The sequence below is a fragment of the Tauraco erythrolophus genome, chromosome 20, assembly GCF_009769465.1.
Source record: "Tauraco erythrolophus isolate bTauEry1 chromosome 20, bTauEry1.pri, whole genome shotgun sequence".
Lineage (NCBI taxonomy): Eukaryota > Metazoa > Chordata > Aves > Musophagiformes > Musophagidae > Tauraco > Tauraco erythrolophus.
Window position 1 is genome coordinate 7,269,989 of NC_141484.1, and position 26,407 is coordinate 7,296,395.

The 26,407-nt window shown below is 51.7% G+C and overlaps 2 protein-coding genes across 2 annotated transcripts; one reads left to right on the forward strand and one right to left on the reverse strand.

Annotated features, from left to right (window-relative positions):
• Positions 1–3,553: 3,553 nt before the first annotated feature.
• Positions 3,554–12,360, reverse strand: USH1G (USH1 protein network component sans). Its single transcript, XM_009985737.2, has 2 exons — positions 12,197–12,360; positions 3,554–4,799 (listed from the first exon to the last, which is right to left on the reverse strand). The coding sequence occupies exons 1-2, from the start codon at positions 12,358–12,360 to the stop codon at positions 3,554–3,556; spliced, it is 1,410 nt and encodes a 469-aa protein (XP_009984039.2).
• A 3,900-nt stretch (positions 12,361–16,260) lies between these two features.
• OTOP2 (otopetrin 2) lies at positions 16,261–21,428 on the forward strand. The gene is made up of 6 exons (XM_009985736.2): positions 16,261–16,666; positions 17,152–17,288; positions 17,931–17,989; positions 18,665–18,798; positions 19,252–20,135; positions 21,258–21,428. The coding sequence occupies exons 1-6, from the start codon at positions 16,261–16,263 to the stop codon at positions 21,426–21,428; spliced, it is 1,791 nt and encodes a 596-aa protein (XP_009984038.2).
• Positions 21,429–26,407: the final 4,979 nt, after the last annotated feature.

A 26,407-nucleotide genomic window follows, 5' to 3' on the forward strand; every position in this document is an offset into this window, starting at 1 on the left:
CAGCCCAGCCGGCTGGGGGGAGCTGGAAACCAGGGGACATCTCCTGGGCCAGGAGGTTTGAACACTCCATCCTGAAAGGGCTGCGTCCTCAAGCTCCATGGGAGACAACCTGGTTGGGAACCAAGGACTAAACCCAAAGCCAAGCAACACGCATGAACTCACAGTGTAAGCTTGCTCTGGGGCTGCTGGCCCCTCCGAGAGCCACCCCTGTGCCCACAGACCATCCTCCTCACCCCACCAGGGGCAGCTGTGGGCCTGAACCCATCTCCTGGGCTCTGCAATGCTGTGTTGGTGCCACGGCTGTTTTGGTCTCTCCCTGCAGTCCTGGCAGTGACCACGTTGGTCTCAGGGCTCAGCAATCCCAAGTGGAATTTCTAGGCTTGGTGTTAGCTGCATGGGGACTTGTCCCATGGCACCTGGGTATCATCGTGTTGCCTTTTCACCAGCTCTTTGGAGGAAAGACAAGTTGGGAGGGGGGATCTCTGTCAGCATCAGCCCAACATCAGCAACTGCTTGGGTGCTCCTAAGCAAAAAGGCAAAGTCAGGGAGTGTGCAAACCCCAGCTGCTCCAGACCCCCCACATACCCGTCGTATCCCGGTGCCCCGCAAAAGGCTCCGGTAGGTGCGAAGACGATAGATCTGCTTCTCCTCGTCATCCACTGGGTAAACCGGTCCCTGTTGCACTGGAGTGACAGCGAGGCGAACCAGGGTGAATCGCTCCCCGCCTGTGTCTGGCACAAACCCAAACACCCCCGGGGGAACTGGAGCCGGTTTGCGGTGGGCAGCCGGCACTCTGCCAGTTACCCAGAGCAAGGGCAGAGGGGCTGGATGGAATCACACACGTGCACGGGGCAGGGAGCGAATTCAGCCATCACAACCTCACCTGGAAACCGGCCTTGAGTTACCGGTGATGCTCGCAGCCGGCCCTGCGCTGTGCCGCATCCCTGCTGCCCCGCAGCCCACCGGTCCCATCCTGCACTCCCAGGCCCGGTCCCGGCAGAGGGAGCTGTGACATTGGCGAGCCCGGCCGCTGCTTTCCTGCTGGGATGGCAGCCCCGGGCTTTGGAGAGGGACCAACAAAAACAGTGCTGGGGCCTCCGCGCCTTCACAGAGAACTTGCCAACTCAGCACATCTGATCACTCACCCTTTTGCCTGGAAAGCAAGCCGAGAGTTACACAGAACTTGTAAATTCAAACATAGAAACACTTTTAGCTCTAAAAAATCCTTTAAAAAGCTCCTTCTCAGTTTGCATCCATGCAGAACGATCTTAGACCTTTGGTGCCGTGGTGTTGTTTAGCTGATGCCGGAGCACCTCTGTGTGCAGCAGCACGAGGCTGGGACTAGAGATCCCACACTGCTCCCGGTGGGAATTCAGCCTCTTGAGGAGCAGTAGGACAGAGCCACCTTGCAAAGAGTATTTCTTGCTTGCAAAGAGTGTTTCTTCTCCCCTACACACAGACACACAGGGCACAACCAGGCAGGGAACAGCATGGCTTCACATCAAACAAATCCCCACCCTCCAAACAGAAAAACCACAACCTCCACAGCTCCAGAGGGACAAATGTGGTCCAGATCCCAGCCAAACCTGGGTGAGCACATACAGACTGCCAGGAGGCACCATGTTCGGGGTCATTCCTTATCATTTGCATCCTTGAGATAAGGCTGGATAAGCCATACTGGTGACACCATGTGGCATTTCTCTGATCTGGTAGTTTGCATCACAGCCTGAACAGACATGTTGCCAGCACCCCGTGGCGAGGGGCTGTTGACTCTCTCCCGTTAGGGTATGTCACTGCCCAGGTCTCCATCTCACTGCTCCTGCCACCCAGGAGCTGCCCATAGACCATGTATGTAAAATGGTGCAGTGGAGCTGGGAGCTGAGGGCTCGGACAGTGGGTGCAACCATCAGCGAGAGATGGATGGTCTGTGCGAAACACCCAACACTACGATTCAGAGCTGTGTTTTGAGCGCTGATGCAGGGATGTTTGGAAGAGGCTCTGTGCTGCAGTCTGGTGCTGTGCTAGGTCCTGGGGAGCTCCTGGAGGTGAAAGTCAAGGTCCTTTGACCACAAATCACTTATGCAGCTCAGCACCCTGGAGAGATAGGGCAGAAACGCTGCCTTCTTGTGACAGCCATTCAACTGCTGGAAGGCAACTACCAACACATTCAAACCACCATCTTCATTTTGCATTGTTGCACTCAAGACCAGACTCGTGGATGTGCTGAGCTCCTGCTGGCTGAAGTCAGGGCTGGCACATCTCAAACTGAACAGCCCCAAACCACAATAACCAAAACTCCCTACCGAAAACACAGCATCAAACAGTGTACCAGAACCAGGAGAGACACCAGGACTCCTCACTCCTCCGCTGCTCCAGCCCAAACCCCAAATCAACCACTTGCTCAAGAAAGAATGGGTGTAATTATTTATTTTGCATCTTTTTGAAAATACCATCGTATAACTACTTCCATTCATGGCTTCGTGTGGTCGCTCAGCCCATGACGGCACAGCATCCCAACTGGCTGTGCAACACACTTGTTCCTCCAGCGAGCAGGCGATCGTTGTCCCTCCGAGGCTGGCAGGTTGGAGCTGCCTGATGCCACCTCAGCAGTCATCTCTCCGTACCAGGTACCGCCTGGGAGCATCGCACAGACAGGGAGCAGAGCGAGGGAGCAGGAGGGCAGTCCAGAGGGACTGGTGGGGATGGCTGTAGCTTTCAGCTGCCCCAGGAAGAGAGTCTCTGGCTTGTGTTTTCTGGCAACTTAGAACTGGGTTTGTTTCTTGTTCATTCAAAATAAAAAAAAAATAAAAAATGCTGCTGCTGCTATCTGCAAAGGGAAAGAGAAAAATCTATCGGCACGCTGGGGGTCTAAGACCGAGCTGTACTGAAAGCCCATAAAACCAGCAAGAAAACACAGGTATTTGAAGGCTGGGAAGCCCGAACACCACAGTGGATTGGGGTGTCAGTGGATGTGACAGTGCAGAGACCCACACGGATGCCTTCCTTCACCTCCATGGCAGGGACACGGTCCTTGGAACCGAACCAACCAAACCCTGGAAACACCACAAAACAGCAACAACTCCAACACAGATATGCAAACTCCAAAGCTCTGAGTAAGATTGCAAGCATCTGGGGAAGGATTCCCAATGCCGCTGGGCACTGCCGTCAGCCCGCTCCCACTGGGAATTGCGGTTGGTTTCCTAACGCCTTCAAAAGGTGAAGAGTCAAGACAAGCCTGAGTGTGGCTGAGAATCTCAGCTACAGGGACTCAGAAGAGTCAGACCACAGTGCAGTCTGCATTCATATGGGTTATGAAACAAAACAAAGGCTTCTCGTCCTGCCCAGCCATGTTAGGGCTGTTGAGTAATGAACTAACGCTACTGCCACCTCTCCGAACTCTCATCGTTTCCATACTAGCAGGAATTTGCCCACACACAGAAGCACTGAGGTTACCTGAACTCCTACTCTTCCATGTGGGTTGAAAACACGACCTTACATTATCCACATCTCCACCTGCTGAAGGGTTTAATTGCTCAAAGGCCCAATCTCCTACTTACAGTTCAGTGTCTACAATGACATCTGGCTTCTCCAGAGTTTGTCGTCTCCTCTGGATGGCATCCAGAATCTTTTTCCTGGGTCCCAATGGGATATTGATGCTCTTCAGGTCATTGTCTGAACATAGCATGAGGGCCTCCAGGTCAATCTTCTCCTTCTTCAAGATGGAGATGAACTCAAACATGTGCAGGGAAGCCAGAAAAGTCTCCAAGGGGCTGGTGTCTGGTTCATCATCATCATCTAAACCCAGCTCCACCTCATCCCAGGGTAGCTCCTCTGCGTTCCTCTCCTGCAGGCTGTTGGCACTGCCAATGCTATCGTTGAGACTTGGCGAGCGCTGCAGGCGGCTCCGCAGTTTGACACCTACCCCATCTGCGGTGTCTTCACCCAGCGTACCAGCCTCCTCCCGGCCGATCCCAAAAAGCCCACTGCTGACGTAGTTGCGCCGGAACACCATGGTGCCCAGCCCAGGGCGGTTGAACAAGGAGTCGTGGCCAGAGTCGGTGCTGACTTCCGAGTGGGCCGAGTCCATGTGCAAACCTGGGTCACTTATGGCACGGGAGACAGTGTCTTCATCCGTGAGAAACATATCTCTGATATTACGCCGAGTCCACTCCTTGGGGCTGGCGTATGTGCCCTGCTTGACAAACATGACATCGTTCCCCAGCTGCAGACCAGATAGAGACCGCACGCTTTTCCTCCCATCCTCGTAGATCTTGAATGTCCCGTCCACCTGCTTCTTCTTCTCTAGCTTCTTTTGTATTTTTGTCTTTCCCTTGGCTGTGCCATGGATGGTGGCTTGGGAATATGGCAGGGAAGTCACCATAGACATGTGCTGGAACTTTTTGCTTAAGGTGCTACTCGAATAGCTGGAGAAGCTCATGGTATCCGAATTATCCGACATCTCCTTTCTGTACCGTTTCTCCATCCTTTCGTGGTGCTTCTTCTGCAGCTTCACACAGTCCTTAATCCTCCGTTCCGTGTCCCGAAAGGCCTTGTCCTTCAGCTTGCTCACCAGCTTGGGGTTGAGGCTGCTCTGCTTGGCAGCAATAGAGTCCAGGTAACGCACACATTCCATGTGTCCCTTCATGGCTGCCATGTCCAGCGGAGTGTGGTAGTCATTGTCCAGGCACCAGATGTTGGCCCCAAAAGAGATGAGGAAGGAAAGGCAGTTCAGGTGACCGTTGGCCGCTGCCAGGTGGAGAGGGGTGTTCCCCCAGATGTCACATTTGTCTGGATCACCCCTAGACAGCAAGGAAAACAACTGGTTAGTACTGGTTAGCATGCAGGTATGGCTGACAGACTCTACTGAGATATTCCCAGTTGTGCAGGGGCAAATCAGCACCAGGATCCGTTGCTTCCTTGAAACATGAAGCTACGCACCTCTGGCCCCAACAGCTTAAGTTTAAGGGGGTCTTCTGGAGGAGTGTACCACTGACATGGAATCACATGCCTGACATGCAAGTTTGTGATTATTCCTGTGACCTGAACGTAGCTCACAGGAGACAATGTTCCTGCATCAAACTGATTTTTGGAGGGAGGTCAGCCAGATTCTGAATAGCCCAGAACTGAGATATGGAACTGATTCTAGCTCAGCCCTTAAGCTTGTTATAAAATTTCAAATCCCAAGCATCTTGTTAAATGCTAGCCGTATTCGATCTTCAAATCTTGTCTTTGTTGAGATTCCATGGAGAGACATCCCAAAATACCTCTCCATACACCACATCCTGTGTGAATCACCACGGGGTCCCACCATGATGGTAACACCATCATGATGGTAGCACCACTACAAAACAGCCATCCTCAGCATTGGTTCTGAAACCCACCAGCTGCTGCCCCTTCCCACTCTCCTGCTCACTGGTGCCTGGGGGAATTCAGGGCACGAGAGGGCACGGCGTCGGTAGAGAATAAGAACAAAGCTGCTGGCACTGGCCTCAGGTTTGGGGTTTTGTGGGGGTTTTTGCGGTACCACGCTTGGTTTCGATTGCATGGCTTGAAGCCCATTGGTATTAGCTCATCCTGAGAATCCAGTTTCAGAGAAAGTGGAGATTAAGTTTCTGCACTCCTCAAGAGCTGGACACTCGACTAATGCCATTAGCATCTCTTCTCATGTTGTGCTGGACCCTACCCCAGCAAGCTGTGGATGGGACACAACCGCTTGTCGGCATCTCCTGCCTCCTGTGATGGGATGGACACAAACCTAGGACTGAAGGGAAGTCTGAATGGAAGCCTGTCCTCCTGACATTCCTCTGTATTTGTGATCTGCTGAAACAAGAGCTAGTTCACACCCCCGCTGGCACCAGCCTTCGCCCGAGCGCGTGTGCTAATGATATGCAGGCAGCAGCAGTATCTGTCAACAAGGCACTCTCCCTTCGTGCACATGGACAAGGCAAAGCCTTTTATTAAGGCTGGGCAGCTCCACCACCCTCAAGAGCAACTCCCCGCGAGCAGCAGGGCTCTGGCAGAGCTCTGGCTCAGCACAGCTCCTGCCCATTTTCACATCACCCTTTCAATGAGCTCCAGAGGAACCGAGCAGTGTTCCCCCACCACGAGGACTCCAGCTCCAAGCCTTCGTGACACTAGAAGTCTGGAAGGTGAATGCATGCTTGAGACCTTCAGCCCACGCTACCTTACTTTACTTCTTGCTGCTTTAGGACCTGTGTTGGCAAGAGCTGGGAGCAACAGAGCCCAGAACCATGGGCTCCATGCTTCCAAACCCCATGCGCTCAGCGCTTGTCTCACTTGAAAGAGTCTGAAAACTACTTCAGAGAAAGATCACGGAGATCACAGGAGCTGAGAGACTTCTTTCCCCTGCCAGCTTCACATCTCCATCATCACTACCCACTCACATGACCCAGCAACAGCCTCGACCAGCACATTTGCCCTCCCATGCTGCAGGCAGGCTGCCTGCTGCCCGCTCTGGATGCTGCTGTTCAGGGAGCAGCGGAGCCAGAGCAGAGTCACCCAGCCGGTGGGATGTCTAGTTTGTAGTCCTCAGGCTTTGCTGACATCTCAGCTGTGTAATACTGAAGGAAAATGACTCTGCAAAAGGCAAAGCAACAAAGACAGTGTCCAGAGGTTAAGCTGGAGATTATCTGGACCCAGAGGGTGAGCCTCCTGGCTGTATCCCCCCAAGAGCTGCTACGAGGTGCTACGTAGCACCTGATGATCTCCTTGGGGGATCATCAGCAGTTGATCCATGCAAATACAAGCAGCTCCACCATGCTTGTATTTTCACAGAATTTGTAGAAACTTAGTAAGTACAACCTTGAGCCTGCTGGCAAATTCAGCAAGTTAGTCAAAAGGTTCAAAACTGTGTAAGGGCCAAAAACACCCACAAACCCTTCAGGACTTCTGTATCCAGAGCTTCTAAAGAAGCATGGAAAGGCTTCAAAGATGGGTCCTAGGGAGGAGAAGGGCAGGAGATCACAGGATTGAGGAGCCACGAAGCCAGCAGAAGGAGAGGAGGGAGCTGCCAGCACTCTGGCAGCTCAGTACTCCAAATTTCCAGGAGCAGCAAATCCCCAGCCCTCGCCTCTACCCTCGTAGTGACATGTCCAGGCTGGGAAATTCATGGGTAGGATAAATATTTGATGAATTGCAAGAGAGGAGTAAATTATTGATAGAGCTGGATTAAAGAGCCAGTGAAACTGGAACCGCTGGGGCTGGTAGTGGGACTCCAGCGCGTGAAGGGTTGTTCGTTTGTTTACGTGTGCTCTAAATGGGCACATGTGTGCCCAACATGTGTGGGTAGATGAGCCAGGGCACCACCAGGGTCCCAACATGTATGCGGACTCATGATTTGGGCAGTGACTTAGGAGTGGACTCACCAGGAGCAATATTGCTCCTCAAGCTGAGCATATGGCTTGATCCATACAGTACATCTTGGAGCCCATTCTCTTGTTTTTCTGGTCTGGGTGGCAAAGAGCAAGGCCAGGGAGGTCTTGAGGGCTTCATATTTGAAAGTCTGCTTTCCTCATGCTTTTTACCACCTCAAAGAGCAAGTGAGGGGAAAGAGCATCAGTCAGCTTTCCCCAGACATTTCCACTGTCTGGAAGCAAAGGTATTAATGCAGAATTAGATCTCTACCTCCCTTTGCCCTACAAATGTCTGCCGCAGGCCCTAAAAACGCATCAGAAGGAAAGAGGAACAGCAACTTGCAAAGTAGAGGTGTTTGATCCAGCGCAGATAATAAACATGAGGCCCTCCCTCTGGCAGGTGTCTGTCCGAGCAAAACTTCAGCTCCAGGGCGCTGCACGCGAGGAGCTGCTGACTGCAGGGTCCACTAAGTGGGAACGTATTTTAATAACAGGTGTGAAGTGCAGCACTTTTCAACTTCAAAGCGTTTTCGAGTGCTGAGTCAACTCCTGTAATAATCATTATTAAAAACGCTGTTAATTGAGCCCCTTAGGTGGACGTGTGCATGTCCTGAGTCATTGTGTTTGCACTGTGACACGCAGACTCACTCCCTTCCTGCTGGTTTTTCCCCCTCCGCTTTTCCCATAGGATCCCAATTAGCCAGGGAATCCACCAGCACTTACATAAGTCCTTTCCTGGCTGCACGTGTGAAGTTCCTCTGATAGCAATGGGCTGGCTCAGCCCCTGGCTCATGGGTGCGTGTGAAGGATCAGGCCCTCGGACCAGGAGCCAGCTGGGTGCAGAGTATCCCTGGCTCCCATAAAACGTTTTTGGATACAAGAAGAGGAAAAAATAATTTATGGCTTGAGAAAAAAACAACCAGCTTCAGCATAGTCGGTCAGGGCAATGAGCCAAGCAAAGCCTAGAAATGAGCAGAAAATAGGAGATTTTGGAGCCAGAGCAGAGCCTTGGGTCCTGTATGCCAAGCTTTGCCCAGGTGGTGGTAGGTAGGTCAAGGATTCAGCTTTTCTCCAAAGTCCAGATCCCCCAAAATCCAGATCCCCCAAAATCCAGCATCAGACGGCGTAGGTTAGGTTCATCTCAGGGCTTTCTGGCTCTTGTACCAGCAAAAAGCTAGGCTAGCAGTTAGTGTTACTGGTGATTATTAATGCCAGCTGTACTGCGGTAGTGCCTAGGGGCACATCTACTGGCTCAGCCCTTCACCATGCCCAGACCTCACGCTGACTCCAAACAGCCAGCTCAGGTGCCGGAAGCGACGAAGCTGCAACAGCGCTCCACCCTGCTCCTTCACCTTCCCGGCAGGTCGTCACCCAGGGGAAGGTCTCCACCAACACCGCCACGCTGCTCCTGGTACCCACGTGGCTGTCAGTCCTGTGGTGTGCAGAGGATGCAAATCACCTTCACGTGCCTCGCTGCAACCTCTGCTGCAACCCTGCCCTGGCAGGGGTGATGTGACTCCCTGGAGCAGCCTGGCTCATGTCAGGAGCCATCTCATCCCCTCCAAACCACTGCTGAGCCTCTCGCACCCCTCTGCCATTAACATCCAAACCATCCATGACCCCTGTTTTTGTAAGAAGGGAAACTGAGGCACAACTCTGCCAAGAAACATCAGATGACAAAGCTGTCTGCGGGCCTGTCTAGCGGAAAGACACATCCTCACCTCTCCTGTGGTCCACTCCAAGGCAAGAAAGTCCTGGCTGTTCCCAGCCGAGGCCCCCAGACCCGTGGTTAACTGGAGCTGGACTGATGCCCACCACTGCCGCAGCAGTTCATAACGAACCATGCTGAAGAATTACCGCCTCTGAAAAGCTGCAGTACTAAATGCCAGTTAGCCTGCCTTTTCCCAGCCATCATGTTAATTGAGTTTGCTTCCCTCCCTGGAGCCCAGCCAGGAGGAAGAAAAAGGCTCTTTGTGTTGCAAACAGGAAGGATGAGCCACTGCTGATCCCTCCATCCCAAACCCTCTCTCCATCCCTGTACACAGCCCCATCGCCATTAGGAACAAAGCAATGAGCCTGCCTTGTTACCCTTTCTGTACAAGTTGAGACAACAAACTTTCCTCAAGCATCCTCAAAGGAATTTATTGTACTTTCTTTCCCCCTCCCCATTTCAGCTCTACACCACAACCTGCTGAACACGCAGGTGTGTGAATGAGGCTCCTTCAGTGATGACAGAGCCTGGATAACCCTAAATGTCCACCAGCCTGACCTGCCGTGGGGCACAACGATCAGAGCTGTGATTTTTGCCCCCAGCAGCCCCACTCCCACAGCCCTGCTTTCTCAGGGTGCCTCCAGCTGGCCTCGCTAGAACATTTCATAACAGCCTGTCCCCAGTGCTCAATCTTCTGGCTTGTCTGGGTGCCAGTAGCACCACCTGGCACTAGCAAGGAGGATTCAGTGTTTCCTGCTGCCCCAAGACCCCCATGTTTTGGGATCCCCCTGCAACCCAGTTGGAAGCTAATCAGCCCCCTCAGACGCTCAAGCTGCCTCCCATCCCATCCCATCCCATCCCATCCCATCCCATCCCATCCCATCCCATCCCATCCCATCCCTACATGGAGCCAGCCCAGCTCCGAAGCCTCCGCTCCCCCAGGCACTGCTCCATGCTGTGGTCCCACATACCCCCACCTCGCAGTGTAGGGTTCTCCATGCCAAAGGAGGAATATTTTGACAGCAGAGACCAAAGAGAAGTGCCCCGACGTTTTGGGACCCTCAGGAATCCTCCTCTTGCCTCCCAACTGTTGTAGTGCAGGTGTAATAGTAACATACCCAACACAGGATTAAGTTTCATCTCTGAACAAGACTTAAATACCAATGCACATCGTCCTAAGCACTAGCAGAAGATTACAGAGTTTGCCCATGGGCTCTCCTGGGTCCTGCATGATTTCCCCTCTCTGGCACTCCTGTCCCCAGGCTGGGGCTTTCCTGCCTCTCGCAGACCCAAAGCCTGAGCAGCGGAGCGAGACGGCTTCGTTGATCTCTGCGTGGTCCTGGGCGAGGATCTGACACACGGAGATGAATGCACGGATGTAAACGCATCCTGCAGCCCGACAGACACACACTTTACTCCACCATCCATCACGTAAAGGGCACTGAGCTTTTGTCAGGCTATTTTCCCCGTCAGGAACAAATGTATATTAGGCTGTTAATTAAACAGCAGCCAAGCTGCACTCAGACATGATTGAGCCCACAAGGACCTTTTAATCCAATGTGAATTTATAAAAGGGGCGCTTCCATGGAAAAGCCACCCTTGGGCTTTTTTGGCCATAAAAGGGTCTTTGAAACCATTTCTAACTTCAGGGTCTCATCCCCAGATCTCTTGCCCTCATCTCTCTGGCCCCAGGTGGTGATTCACCTCCTGACAAGAGCTCAGAGCAGGTTTCTGCTGGGCACATTCTCTCCTGGGAGGTACACAGTAAGTCACACTCAGCCTTTCTGACCCCAGGATCTGAAGAGAAAATGCTTTACAACAGAAGGGCAGCAAAGTATTAGGGGAAGTCCCTCTGTAAACACAGCTGGCCAGGGCTGGGGGAGCTGGCAGAAGGTTTTGTACAAGCAGACCAAAGTATCAGAAAATACTGAGAGTTCAGGAACAGGCACAGCAGAGACACAGTTGATCAGGTGTGAGAGCTGCAAACGCAGCCCAGGGTGGAGGCAGAAAATCTCTGCTTGGGAGCTGACAGCCTCACCAAGCCCCAACCCAAGGTGGAGTAGCAAAGCCCATCCAAGGAGGCACAATGTACATCCAGACTGCTGACCCCAGTGCTGTTCCTCAATATTAGAAATAAATAAATCAAAATCAGCGGCACCACCAATCTCTCAGCACAAGGCAGAGGCCACCCCACCTTGGATGCCTTTCGATGAGGTGCTCAGAAAAGCAACCAGAGTGGGAAGGAAGGGCTGGGACGTGCCCCCTTGGGAGGCTGGTAAGAACAGGAGCCACATACTGCTCAGGAAGGAACTAGGTGTAGCAGATCTTGTCTTAGCACAGACCTTCTTGTACAGTCCACCCAACACCAAGATGTAAAGCCCTCTAGTCTGACAAGTCACCTCAGTCCCACTCCCTTCTCTCCACTGCATCCACGCTTCCGGAGCCCGAGACCCTCTGAGTTGGCAGCCAGCCCTGGGTGAGGTACTGAGAGACACATCAGCATCGAGCAGCACTCGTGGGGGAGACTGAGCTTAAAGAAATCTGCTCTTGGGGAACTTGCTCCTGAATTTCCTGTGCTCCGGGTGCACATCAGTCTGCTCGAGGGTCACGTATTCAGACCCTGTTTTGGGTAAAACAGACAAGTGTTACCTACTTCCAGCTGGCACTGCACACATCCCTCTCTGTGAGCATTTCTTGGGACAGAAGGAGCAGTTATCCCCTCTGCCCCCCCATTTCAAAGGGCTTTTTTTCATGGCAGAGACCGATGTGCTTGCACTTCAGCTCTGCCTGTCTTTGCAGGACCTGACCCAGGACTGCAAAGCACTTCCAGGGGGGATCCAGCTCCACTCGGGGAGCTGCAAGTGAGGTTTGGGGCAGGAGGGGTTCAAGGAGCTGGGAAAACACAGAGCGGTTATTAAAGTGTTGGATTAGACTCAAAGCACCACAGGAGAGAAAAATAACAGAGGAGGACAGGAAGGGATTGTTATGGACTGAAGCCATCTTTTTGTGGGGCACCTGCACCCCTGCTGACCCGCAAGCAGGCAAAGGGCAAAGACAGGGTCCCAGCTACTCTGTGCCCCAAGACCAGCACCGTGCATTCGCCAACGCTCACCCTCTGCTGACAATGAGGCGCAGGGCGTCCAGGTTGCCGTGGTAGGCAGCCCATAGGGTCGGGGTCATGCCATCCTCGTCTGGCGAGTTCAGGTCCTTCTTGGTGGCTTCCTTCAGGAGGTCCAGATAGCCGTCCCGGGCTGCTCGGTGGTACTGGTCGTTCATGGTGCAGAGTGGTCCCCAGGTGAGAGCATGGGTGCGCAGGGGGGCTCAGAGGATGGGCATAGACATAGGGAAGGGGGAGTTGCCAGCTCGCCTCACTGCACCGCCGTACCAGGACACCTGAGAAGTCCTGGCCGGGGAGGCAGGAGCTCCTCCAAGCCCAGCCAGCCACGCTCTTCAGCGCTTCCCCTGGGTCCTAAGCAGCCTCCAGCCCTGACGGCTCTTCGCAACAAACCTTCCACACACCAGCTCCATGGCACATTAAAAGCTCCAATTAAGCAGCATCGCTGCGTCGGACTCAGCCAAGTGCTGTGGGCACAGGGTCATGCAGCAACAGCTCGCCAGGTCTGCGTGTCCCCTAAGCAGAGCAAGCAGCCAGAAAGGCTCCTTGGCCGTATCCTGCTCAATACCTCCACATGCCCCTCACCATAGCTACTATCTTGAATGAGGGTCGCAGGTGGAAGCGTGGGCTGACGGAGCACAAGCCCCCGCTGCCTCCACTCCCAGCGCCATCAGAGCAGGGCAGCAGCAGGGACACAGCGGGATGCTCCTGCTCCGTGCAGAGACAGCCAAGAGCAGTTTGGTGACTGCCTGATTTCAAAGCAACACCAAGGGCATTCACAGCTTAGGTTTTCCTGGTAAAAAAAAGACAATATATATATATATGTATGTGTGTGTGTATGTGTATACACACATCCATCCATCCATCTATCTCCCTAGCATCACTAGGAAGATAATAGCAGACCAAATCATCATCCCTGTCCCCCCACTACCCTGCCTGTGCCCACAGGACTCTGCTTTCTATGGAATCACACAACAAACTGTGCAACAGGAATCTGTGATAACCCAAAATAACTCGTACAGGCTAGAAAAATTCCCTTCCCCACCTTGTCTCCCTCTTTGGAGACCAAAAAATGCCGAAAGTAAACCCGCTCCTGCCTGTGGCTCAGTATTTCTGCCAGACGTGCACGAGGGGCACTATCTGGCCTCCAGCGTTTTACACTGGCACAGAACTTCTGGGTGCTGTGAGCCCTGTGGGGAGCGGTGTGGCCCCAGGACATGTTTCCAGTGCAGGATTCCTGGGCCCCGGGCACCCTCTGCTGTTGGGAGAGACAGAGACGAGCCTGAACGTTGACCAAAGCACATGGCTGTGGCAGCACGTTGCACCCAAAGGTGAATTGTATCCCCTGGGACATGCTGTCACGGAGGAGGAATTTCCTGCTCCTCTCTTATGCGTTTTGCCTATCGTCCTGGCCTATCGTCCTGCCTTTGCATCCTGGCTCTGGGGATGGAGATCTCCAGGGTTGGAATCCTGTGTTTGCCACCACAGCCCAGGGTCTGGAGAGAGGGAAGGTAGACCCAGCAGACGGGTGAAAAAGGGGGAAAGAGCAGAAAAATGAGGAAAGACTGACTGACAGCAGCAGAGAGGGTTGGAAGGTAATGAGCAGAGAGGAGGAAAGACAGAGAAACACAGCTTATTTTTGTAAGTAAAAAAAATGCTCCAAGACAGCAGGGTGGCCCTAAAGCAGTCCCAGGTGCACCCACACAAGCTGCAGTGATTAACCCCCGCGTGACCGACCCGGAGTCACCATCCCGGCTGCCTGGGGACACCTGTAAGCACACCAGAGAAAGAATCCGCTCCTCACAGAGTTTGCTCACATCAGCAGATTCGTACTCACACCTCCCTGGGCGAGTCCTGACGGGATGGACTAAACATCGAGGTATTTGGCACTGGGATCCTTCATGGTGAAAAGCAGCATAGTGACGTCTGCAATTCATTAGCAAGGTTATTTAATGATTCTTGATTATTACTAATTAAGCTTGTTACGCTGTACAGTGGCTCCCAGAGGGCATTGGGAGCATTGCTCAAGGCAGCAAACGCCTTTTCCTCTGTTGCTGGCTGTTAAGGACAAAAGAGAAAAGATAAATCAGCGCACGTAGCCCAAGGGGACTCTGAACCTCTGGCCTCTGCAAAACATCACCATTATCAGCTCAGATTCACCGCAGGGGAGTCTGGGCTTCCCCTGGGAAAGGCTACAGACTGAGAAAAAAGATCAACCACTCACCTCAAAGAGGAACCCCTAAGGATCAGCAGAGGCCAGGGAGAGCAGATGCAGTTCTGCCTGTGGCAGCCGGCTGGTGGCAGCACGGGAAAGACACATGAAGGTCTCCCTGGGCCGTACAGTGGACTCTGAGCTCTGTCCTTCGCTTTCCCACATGGTTCAGTTTGATGCTGTCCCTGCAGTGCTGCAAGAAGGAGCATGGTGGTGAGCGGGCAGGAATGGGACTGAGAAAACGCACCGCAAACAGCCCCATCTCTGTGCTTGCCCCAGAGGAGGCAAGTGGCAGGGACATGTCCAAAAGAGGCGTCCTCATGAAGAAAAGCAACTTGTCCCCATCCACTCAGAATTGCCCTGGGGCCCCCTGTCTCCCTCCACCACGACCACCCCCAAAATATAACAGCTAGGGTAAAAGAGATCTTGAGCAAAAGCTCTCCCCTCACCTCGCAAACACTCCAATCCCATCTGCACCGTGGTTTGTAACATGACTTCTTTCTCCTTGAAAGGAGAGAAGTTAAGCTCTTGAGGGCCAGAGAAAGGTGATCCCACCCTGAAAAGTCAAAGGCAGTGTGTCAGCAAAGGGGAACATGGATTCCAGTCCCCAAATCCTGCCCTGCGCTAGTGCTAAACCTTCTTCATCATTGCCACCATGGGTGGGAAAAGATTGCACCGCCCTTGGCACTGAATAGATACAAATGAAAATTTCTTCCTTTTCCTCAAAAAACATTTCAGGCATAGAGTATACTCATGGGAATAGTACAGGGTGAGGCATAATATTTGTTGTACTCAGTTAAGCAGAAAGCCAAACCCAAAATCATCAGCAAGGTACACCTAAACCATCTTCTCTCAAGGGAAGAGATCTCATGCGTGTAGGGAGATGGGTTTGATGGGGTGGCTTTGCTCTACGGAGACCGTGACCCTGCGACCGAGCGGTCTGTGCCATGCTTAGCAATGTTGTCATCTCATGCCCTCCCCAGGTAAATAACCCTTATCTCCTCATCTCTCTCCTGCTTCCCCAAAATAAGCTATTGCACAAAATGGATCACATGAGCTTCTCTGAGAAGCCCACGAAGCCCTGCTGTCAGCTCCAGACATGGTATAAATCACAGAGACAACCCGACGGATACAAATTCTTTGGCTGATCAAGCTGCAGTGAAGGGGAAACTTCTCAGACAGCCTGGCAAGAGAAGAGATTTGGATTCCAGGCAGCAAAACAGGTTGGTGGATCGGCTTTGTTTGAATGGTTTGTTTGGTTTGCTTTGTTTGAGGCTTTTCATTGAGAACAAGGGCACAGGCAAGGGGCTTTAGAGGGAGTGACAGCGGAAATAGCTCACATCCTTCTTGCAGGGACTGGTATAAACTGTGACGTGAAAGGCTCTCGGGGCTTTCTCACCTTTCGGTGGCCCGTTCCCTAGCCAGGAAGTATGACATTTTCTCAGAACGTTTAGTGGTTGACATTAAGAAATCAAACCACATTGGCCATTTGCCCCAGGATATTTGATCCTGTAAGCGCTTTTCCAATACCTTACATCAATAAACACCTAAACGTCGTGTGACAAATCAGGCATGATTTGTTAAACTGACCTTGTATCTCCCCAAGCGAAAGCATCTTGAGCAAGAACACAGCCTTCAGGGAACCGGGAAGAGAAGTGTTGAAAATGAGCTCATCCCTCTTTTTGCGCTCCTTGTCTCAGCCTTCCCCGTTCCTCTGATACGTCCTTTCCTCCTCATCACATGTCCTGCTTTGGTCCAGCCCTAGACTATTCAAAATGAAGTGACGCCTCTCATTCATGGGGCTCTCCTCCCAACAGCGTTAAACCTCAGCTAAGGCATTAGCTGAATCATGACTGAAGAGCCCGTGCGGAAGGACAGCGAGATCAGACACTCCAACTCCAGCATGGGCTGCGGACATAAGGATGACAAAGCCAGACTGGCTTCCAGCCAGATAGCGTCTTTCGGCCACCAGCCTCATCAGTGCCCCTCCACTCCTGCCTCCAAGGAAGTGTGGAAAAAGGGCGGCCGCATGTTCTCCATCCTGCTGGCTGTGCACTTAGCCCTGCTGGCCTGCACGCTGGTGAGCAGCGGGGCTTTTGAGAAGATTGCCGTGCATGATTACGACGTCTTCTTCCTGCTGACTGTCATGATGCTGATAGTCATCATATGGATCATCTTCTACCTCGTCAGCACCTCCCGGTGCCCAGACGCCATCCTCTGCAAAGACTCCCACGCTGGGCCCATCTGGCTGAGAGGTAGGAGCTCTCGGGGGGCTAGGGCTGGAGGTGAGATGTAGGGTAGACAGTTCATGTGAGCATCAGATATTACAAGAAGGGGAAACACAACCACGCGGGGCACAGTTGTCTCCTCCTGTGCTGGGGCGTAGCACCATGTGCTGCTTCAGAAGGTTTGCTCCTACTCCCTCCACTGGCTTCACTGTCAGGTCTCCCTTTATCTGCACAGGCTCTTGGTACTTTACACTGGGTTCCTTCCCAGCCTTGCCATTGCTCTTCCACGAGCTGTTAGCCCCAGTCAGAGTACAGGGTTGACTGAAAATCCCTTCCAGCCAAAATTATCATATGATTCTTTTGGTACCAAGATAATTTGGGTGTTGGGAGAGGAAAAACCGAGGTAGAAGCAAAACCTCTCCATGGCAATAGCTCCTCTTCTTCTCATCTATCTACATTAGTCCACATGTGCATACATCTGTACAACCCCAGGTATTTTGGTTTCCCAACAGGAGGCCTGATCCTATTTGGCATTTTCAGCCTTGTCATGGATGTGTTCAAAATAGGATATTACTCGAGCTTCTACAGCTGCCTGTCTGCAATCAAAATAATCTACCCCATTGTGCAAGCAATATTCGTGGTCGTCCAGGTAAAATGGTCGTGCTATGCCTCAGGGAGGGGTAGAGAGACAGAGCCACCAGGTGAAGGAGCTTCGATCTCATGGACATAGTTCAACTCCCACCACAGCAAATGGAAGTGGCTTAACTTGTCCCCCACCCAGCCCCAGCAAATATCTTCTCCCTGCAACTACAACAACTTCCAGCCGTGGCAACTTACTTTAAGGCATTGATTTATATTTGTTCCCATCCTGTGACATTTTGGCTTATGCCAGGATGGCTTGTCACAAACTCTAAGCAGCCCTCATCCAGCCAGGTCTCTTCCCATGAAGAACAGAGAGGGAGGAGGGCAGTCAGGGCAGGGATTGCCTTGCAGTTCGAAGTCCCTACAAAGAGGACCACCTGCTCTGGGACAATACCAAAGAGTGAAGAGGCTAAACAGGGACAAGTAGAGAGGAACAGAGGCAGCAGGACAGGGCAGGAGGAGCAAAGGAAGAAGAGACCACATCCAGAAAATGGCCAGGACTATGGGCTAGTAGGCTGGGCCCACATGGACCCAAGTGAAAGAGGCTCTGGCTTGCTCTCTGCTGAGCAAGGAGATCTCTACTTCAGAATGACGTGATTTGTTTTCTTGCTTTGTTGGAAATAACAATTTCTTCGCTTGCCCCTGACAGACATACTTCCTGTGGGTGTCTGCCAAAGACTGCGTCCATGTACACCTGAACGTTACCAGGTGAGCACTGCTGCTCTTTGAATCCCACTGGTCCAGAAAACCTGGGCCACTGCAAACCCGCTGCACTCTCTCGCACAGCTAAGATGCAACAAGGGGATAATCGAATCTCTCTTCATGCTGGCCAAAACTAAACCTAAGACTAAACTGAGTCTCCAGCCAGCCTTAGATCCCAGCTCAAGTAGTCGAGGTTTATGACCTCTGGATCTGGCAGGGTTGGGATTCAATTCAAGAATACAAGCATTACTCAAAGATGATTAGTATTAAATAAATAATTAGCATTAAATAAAATTATTTATATCTGATTTTTGCTTCCCTGGGGAAGACAACAATGCAGTGGGCAAGCCTCAGGCTGAAACAAGTTCTTGTTCACTTTTGCAAGACTGGATCTACTGGAGACCAACCCAGACCTATTAACCTATTCACTATTGAGAAGTTTTTCCAAAACCACAACAAGGGGAATCAGGCCTTGATAATTCTCATGACCATGGGCAAGAGATAGGAAGATAGTGAAAGCAGCAAAGGATCAGGATTTCTAGCCTCAACCACTAGAGTCCTTGCACCACTTCAGGCAGCTCCCACAGTCCCTCTGAGCATGTGCATATCTATAACATGGATCAGAGCAACACGGCCTAGAGCCATTGCTTTAGTCTCATGAACCTTCTCCTTATCCTGCAGGTGCGGCTTGATGCTAACACTGACTACAAACCTAGCGGTGTGGATGTCAGCAGTGACAGATGAGTCCGTGCACAAAGCACATTCGAAGTTGAAGAAAAATGTGACAGAGGAAATCTTCAGATGGCTCCTGAAAGGTAATCTGTCCATTCGTGGAGCCAGTTGGTCCAGAGAGGGAGCCCAAGAGCCAGAAATTGATCTGCAAGTCAGGTTTTAACCTGTTTCAGAAGACTTACCTAGAGATGAAGGTTCCTTTAACAGAGCTGGTATGTTAAAAGCCAGGTCTTAATGTTCAATTCTTAACCTGTATCACAGAGGAGTCAGAAAGGCAGAAGGGCCTGCACAAACGGGATGGGAATGAAGAAAGGAAGGAAAAAGAGAGGTTTAACCTGCCACCTAACTTCTTCAGAAAAAACATGAGCACCAGAAATCTGAGGTTGAAGTGTCCTTGTTTTCAAAGTGGCCACATATTTTTCTGTCCTTGGTCTTGTTTTTCACTGACCCTAAGTATTCAGTTCTACAAGGCTGCTAAGAAGTGCTGGTTCCGTGTTTTAATACCACTGCATCTATGTGTTTTTATCTTGTTTCAGCGGGAATGAGAAGTAGCTCACCCGAAGAATGCAACTGCAACAGCCATATCTGCCAGGTCTTCAAGAATGGCTACTTTTGGCTGTACCCCTTTAACATTGAGTACAGTCTCTTTGCCTCTGCCATGGTCTATGTCATGTGGAAGAACGTTGGACGCTTCATAGACCACCACTCCCACCACATTCACCGCCTGAAGTTCAGGCTCTTCCGAAGGACCTTCTTTGTAGGCATCGTATTGGGCCTCGTCATTCTGGTGAGTGGTTTGGGAGTCCTTATTCTTTATGAGGTGCAGGTAAATTCCAGCACTGAATCCAGCAAGAAGAGCCAAGCACTCACCATGTACTATATCTTCAACATTGTTTGTCTGGGCCTGATGTCTCTTGTCTGCATCGGTGGCTCTGTAATCTATCGGTTTGACAAGAGAGACATGGATCGGCACAAGAACCCAACCAGGACCTTGGACGTGGCCCTGCTGATGGGTGCAGCCTTGGGGCAGTATGCTATTTCTTACTACTCCATCGTGGCGATTGTAGCCAGCACACCAAGGGACGCTATCAGTGCACTCAACCTCACCTATGCCCTCCTAATGATTGCCCAGCACACCTTCCAAAATATCTTCATTATCGAAGGCCTTCATCGGCAACCCCCCAAGGAAGACCACAAGCATGATTCTCACCAGAAGGATCTCTATGGACTCACCTTCGTCAACATCAATGCAGTGTCACTCCGTATGCCCGACAGTGGCAGCACCTTGGCTCCTAGCACTGCTGCTGAAGCCATTCATCCTTCTGACCTCGTGCGGTCCCTCACTGCCCCGAAGATGATGAACTGGAGGAGGAAGTTCTTAAGGGAGATCTCCATGTTCCTTCTGCTGAGCAATATCATAGTGAGTACATGCAGAGAGAAGAGTTTGTCAGGGTTGGGGAGAGGGAAGCAAGCACAAGGGCGAAGTGGCTGTGAAGAAAAGGACTCGGCCCGTGCAAAGCCAGTCCTTTCTGTGCCTCCAACATACAGGGAGCACACTTACTTATATTTGTACGTGCTGACAGCTGCAATTCCCTCGTCACTTAAAAGCAAGAGCAACTGCCCTGAAGTTAAGACATTTTAGGCTACGCTGAGAGAGGTTGTCACTTATCACCAGAATATCAGACAACAAAATTGGTGGGTAAAACAGAAGAATCAGTTTCAGTATTTGTATTATCAGCAGATATGTAGAATAGCTTATTAAAAGCAATCAAATACATTAAACCCTTCTCTTACACCCCCAAAAAAAGGGTGTAAAGTGACAAATACCTGGGGTGAAGTCTGGGTTTTCTTGAGAAATGGCAGCATGACTCTTCTCAAAACCCATGGCCTAGGAGCCCAAACTCTGATCCCAGTTGCTGTGAGGAGAGACTGGTCACTGACAACTTCAGTTGGGGTTTCCACTTTCACGAGCAGCCAGGGGATTGCAGTTCCCTGAAAAGAAATGTAGGATTACAGCCGCTCCTCTAAAGAAGCTAAGCACATGTTATGTCTCTGAGACCCTCCAAATCCCCAGCTAGTCAGTTACATCATGTCCTCAAACAGATTTTACACGTAAATTCACAAAGAATGGGCTGACGATCCGCATGCAGCCAGATAAGCATGCTGGCCGGGCTTCCGAGTTCGATGTATGCAGTAGAGCCTGGGGACACCAAGCTGCTGCTGGCGCAGCCCTACCCATGCATGCTCCATCCCAAGAGGTTGAACAGGCCAGGTTCATGCTAACACATGACATGCTCAAGTTCTTCCTCTGATGAGTGCTTCAGCACTTGGTTCGAGCCTGTCTCAGAGCATGAATCGAAACTGGGCTTAGGGTACAACACTAGATCATACTTGATCTTAATGTGAACACAGGCTCCTGGCACAGGTCCCATCGCTCTTGTCCCATCGCTCTTTTCCCATCTCTCGGTAGCTGTGATTGCAGGAGCTTGCTGTACCATGCACCTTTCTCACTGCAATGTTACTCTCCCATTTGCTCAAACAGCTCTGGATCATGCCAGCCTTCGGTGCCCGGCCCCAGTTTGACAATGACACAGAACTGAACTTCTATGGCAATTCCATGTGGCCAGCCATCGTGGACATTTGTCTGCCCTTTGGGATCTTCTACCGAATGCATGCAGTGGCCAGTTTGCTGGAGGTCTACATCATGTCCTAAAGAACTCTCTCGCATGGAAGATGAGATCCTTCTCAACCAATCCACCTTCTTCCTACCCCAGGCCTGGGAGACTGCCCGGACATCCTGAGGGGTCCCCAGCACTGCCTGAATCATGTCCCCTTGCAGTGTTGGGGCATTTATGAACTGTCAGTGAAGATCATCCAAGCATAGTCCAGATTTTATTTTTGCTACTTGTGTGTGGATGTGCATGTATGTTTCTGAAGTTTTTAAAGCTTAAAAGAAAAAAGATCAAAAAAAGAAGGTGTGCAGAGTAGGATCATGGTAATTACCCTTGGTTCACAGAGAGACTCACCTTCTTTCCTAAAAGCCTGTTCACTCCATGCCACTGATGTACTCTCCAGCAGGTGCTCGGCACCCTTGGACAGTCAGTGCCTGCCTGAACGCAGAGACCCAGTGGGTACGAGGGGCTAGCACAGGCGTGGAAGGCAAAGAAAGGGAAACCACTTCAGCTTCTGGTATGGCCAGTCGGAAATCACTCCCCTGCAGAGATGTGAAAAACAAACCGGTGACCACCAAAGGCTTTGGGAAACATTTTAATCTTTCCTCTCTGTATTGCCTGTTTATATTGGCCCTCTTGACCCTTCCCTCTATCAGCCCCTGCTGTTTTCCTTTCTTTCTCAGGAGGCATCACTGCTGCCAAGTGCATTTGCTCGCTGCAGTCTCTCCTTCCTGAGGAGAGCTGCGTGGTTGGTCCTGGGCTGGTCCTGATATGGGATTGCTCTGATCACGCTTGTTTTCCTAGTTTTCCCGAATCAGGGCTCAAGAATCATAAAGATTGTATGGGCAATACAGCCTGTGGAATGAAAAAGAGATTTGTTTTTCTTTTTTATTTTAATAGATAATGATTTTTTTTAATATATGAACATTTTTGTATGCAAAGTTATTTATTGATTTTCACTTGTAACACTGAAATCCTGAAGGGACCTTCTGTGCCCTACAACGCAGAAATCAATCCAACGCTACGGCCAATTTGATCTCCCGTGCCCTGGAGGCACTCTTGCGCTGTGCCCTCAAGCCCATGCGGGTTTTGGGGCTGTGAGCTCAGCCCCGGCACCCGGGCAGCCTCTGTGAACATAGCACCGGGGCCCCGACGCAGGTTTCTGGGTGCCTGCAGCTCTCCATGAACCACTGTACGATTGAGGAGGCTTTCAGAGCAGGATTCCTGGGCTGCAGGAGGTAGCAATTAGCCCCTCTGCTGTACCCAGAGTCCAAGCAGAGCCTCGGGAAGCCCATGCTGCCAGGCTGGGAGATTGCATGCCAAAATGGCACAGCTGAGCTTTGTCTGTACCCTGAGATATCAGGGTTTATTGTTCCAATAAACACTGCAAAGGTGGCAGAAATCATCGATCCTTTTCCTACGGACGTGTGTGCATCCGCCAAAGAAAAATAAATAAATAAATAAATGGAAATCATGATCCTTGAAATTGAGTGATGCAATTTTCCACCCGATGGCCCAGACTGCCACCCTGGGCTTACGTGTTTCAAACCACCTTTCTCCTCGAAACCTAGATCACCAAACCAGAAGGGACCGGTGCCCTCTGGCTGGTCTGACACCAGCCCGCCTGCCAGCAGCCTTTTTCTGAGGAGGGTAGAAGATGGGATAAACCCTGATTTCCTCAGCCCCCAGCGGACTGCACCAATCCAGCACCCCTGAAGTGGGTCAATCCTTCCCTTCCTGAGCCTGGGAGCCGCGAGGCAGCCTCTCCCAGCCCCACCGACCCGGCAAAGGCCTGGCTCTATTTTTCCCATTCCCAGTAAAGATACAATCTCTCCCTATAAACTGTATCTTTCATAAAACAAAAGCCTTATTAATTTTAACTGCAGACCACGGATTAAGTCCAAAAAGAGACGTAAACAGCACACGGACGTCAGTCTTACGTACACCTCTACGTATTGTTTTAGCTCAAGCTGCTGAGCTTGGAAAGAGGCAGAAAACACTTTCAATCACCCACTCTGTTCCTGGGGGTACATCAGGTTTTCCTCGTACGCAGTCTTGCTGGTGCCTGGTCCCAGTTTCCCACTGAGCCAGGCAGGACAGAGCTTGAAGTGCTCCTCTGTTCTGGATAGAGACCATAGGGGCATTTCTGGGGCTAAATAAACTCAGGTTGGGTGCAAGGAGAACCTCACCACAGCCCAAGCAGCACTGATACAGGCAATAATCCCAAACCAACCTCTCCAGGGTGCTGGGTCAGCAGGAACCACGACATCCAGCCACACATCATCGCTTTGGGATAAATCAAACTGCTCTGGGGACACCACAAGCTCTGCAAGGACCCCTTGCTAATCTGAGGCATCTCCAGGTTGCAAGTGCAGGGGCTGCAAGGGTTTCCTGCCGAGGGCTGCGTTCTTCTTCTGCCCTCCAGCCACATAAACTGATCTTGGGAGAGGCAGCAGATGGAAAAACAGCCATCAGTGAACCCTAGTTATATACCCAAGAAAGGGGACAGAGGGAAAGTGAGCACCCACAAGTCCAAAGAGCAAAAAAATAAACCCCAAACGCTAAGGAAACTCCACTGAAAACATGGGTCCTGCTGCGTGGTCAGGATGGCCTACCAGAACGTATCAGCTTGTGGCCAGTTAGCATGCAAAAGGATGATCTCCAAGGCTGATGGAGATCAGCCAAACATTCCTGTGCAACTCCTCAGTGCAGCCAATGTCCCAGGCATGTCACCCAAAGCCTGGTGCCTCCCCAGAGCAGGGGTTGCCATGTCCCAGTCGCACAGAGCCAGGCCCTTCCCTGGCACCCCGCACTGCCAGGCGATGCAGCCGACTGATGCTGGCTCCTCCATCACTGCGTCCTTCACTACGGACCCACAACACACCTCCTCACAGCCCAGTCAAACAGGGTGACACATCTCCCTGATGTAGAGCTTTATGGGATGGGAGAACGCCGCAAACACAGAGTACCTGAGTAACATGAAGGGGTCCTGCTAGTCAAGAGCCACTTGGTCCTTTGTACATACGTTCTCATGACAGATCCCTGCAGAAAATCACTTCTGTTAGCTCCATCTTCCACACCTGGAAAGAGGGAAGCTGAGGCACAGGAGCTGGGTGAACAGAAAGGCTGTGTCAGAGCAGAAAATGAGGCTGGGTCCTGAGGCCACCAGTGGCATCCTACTGACTGATCCTGCCACTGCATCAGTTATGGAGCAGAGATCAGATCTGCGTTAGGGGATGGGGAATGGGGACAATGATGTGCCTCAGGGTGACTGTTTAAATGGCAGCACTTGCAAATGAAGAGCTACAGGAAAGCAAAGGGCTGCCCTGGGGCTCTCATGGATTGCCAGGGGCTTCTGGTTTTTCTGGCTTTGGTATAAAAGCCACCTTGGCCTGCCAGGGAGCTGAGGACCTGCTGTGCTGCAGGGGTTTGGTGAGAGGACTGAACCCCACCAACAAAAATCACTCATCAAGGGATGCCAGGGTTAAGAGCCCAGCTCCAGTTGTGCTCAGGGAGCACCTGCTCTGCAGATCCAGCCCCAGGACTCGAGCCACTATGCGAGTGCCGAAAAGGTCCTGATTCAGACCCCGGCCTGACGCACGTGGTGCTGGAGCCAGCAAGGGAGAGCAGCAAGAAGGGGAAGAGCCAAAGGGCAGGAGATCAGAAATCATTTGTCAGAAAAGAGCAGGGAAGGCCATAGCCAAGGCCAGAACTGAGTCATCATCCCACCACTACCAGGGTTTTGCATCCCCTCCTCTGCTTCTTAATCATGTTATTTGAGGGCGAGTTTTGTTTTATTGGGAAACAAAAAAATAAGCCTTTTATCTGGATGATTTACTCTGAGGTGTGTCAGGGACAGGGGAGGAATCCAAGTTAATTATTACCTGTCAATGCAGCAGCTGGAAAGCGGATGGACTGAGGAGATCACAAGGCTGGAGATGAGGGATGCGTTTGCAGCACAAGGCAAGGCACGACCCGTGAGCAGGATCAGCTCCGGGGTGTGCTGGGAGCCAGGGCAGGAGTTGGTGGCAGAGGAGGCACTTCTCAGACACCAAAGCAGTGGTCCTTGCCAGCAAGGAGCAACCCAACACTGGCAGGAGATGAAGCCACCTGCGCCAAGGGCCAGCAGGGAAAACGATAACCATGCTTCACGTGTGCAACCAGCACATATCCATGGAGCCCACCCGCTCCCTGAAGCACAGGGACAGAGCTGGGGTGCCGAGGCACAGCTCACCCTTGCCCACGTCGGATGAGGCTGCTCTTTGCGGTCGCCCAAAAGGCGCTCACTCATCAGCCCCGCGGGAGATGGGAGACGTCACCGGCGCGGTTATCGGCGGAAGAGAAGGAAGGGTGTGGGCCAGCTGGGGAGTCGCGAGGCGCATGGCATTCCTCAGGCGGCCTCTGGGCAAACACAGCAGCTGGGCATGAACCTCCTTCCTCCCCGGGTCCTGTTTACAGATCCGCTTGGCCCAGCCTGGGTGTTATTGCTGCTAAGTGCACAGATAACGCCATTAATAAGCACACTGCTGATAGCAGAGGGGCAAACATCGCTCCTAACGTTTAGCCGCTTTCTCAGCCTCTGAGTAAAGGCAGCTTCTCCAGGGCAGAGCAGGGCAGTGATTTATGTGATCAATCCAGTCAGTCCAACTCATCCTCTCCCTTCCAGCCCCTATCCTGCACGCTGCTTACTTAATGACTTGGTTAAACTTGTGTCAATATATTCAAGTTAAACAGCTGTTCTTCTTCCACATGAAGGCCAAATTAGGAGGATTAACCAGTCTCCCAGGGATTTGCAGCTCCTCTGGGTTCAATCTCAGCTCCAAAGCCAGGAGTGGGCGAGTCAGACTAGGAAGGATGCCTTATCTTTGCAGCCCAAATGCACAGTCCCATTGGCAAAACCACTGGGGCACAGCAGCCCAGCATTTTATTTCAGGCCTATCTTTAAAGAAAAAAATTCCTCAGTTTCACTCAAACTTATTTTGCCCAGGGTATATTCAGACTCCTAGCCTCCATTTCCCAG

Bases quoted from the DNA above. Each gene is read 5' to 3' on its own strand.
- USH1G (XM_009985737.2), bottom strand. From the start codon at position 12,360: ATGAACGACCAGTACCACCGAGCAGCCCGGGACGGCTATCTGGACCTC. The intron at 4,800-12,196 runs GTGAGCGTTGGC...CTTGCTGTCTAG, and splicing joins CGCCTCATTGTCAGCAGAGG to GGGTGATCCAGACAAATGTG.
- OTOP2 (XM_009985736.2), top strand. From the start codon at position 16,261: ATGACTGAAGAGCCCGTGCGGAAGGACAGCGAGATCAGACACTCCAAC. The intron at 17,990-18,664 runs GTGAGCACTGCT...CTTATCCTGCAG, and splicing joins GTACACCTGAACGTTACCAG to GTGCGGCTTGATGCTAACAC. The intron at 18,799-19,251 runs GTAATCTGTCCA...ATCTTGTTTCAG, and splicing joins CTTCAGATGGCTCCTGAAAG to CGGGAATGAGAAGTAGCTCA.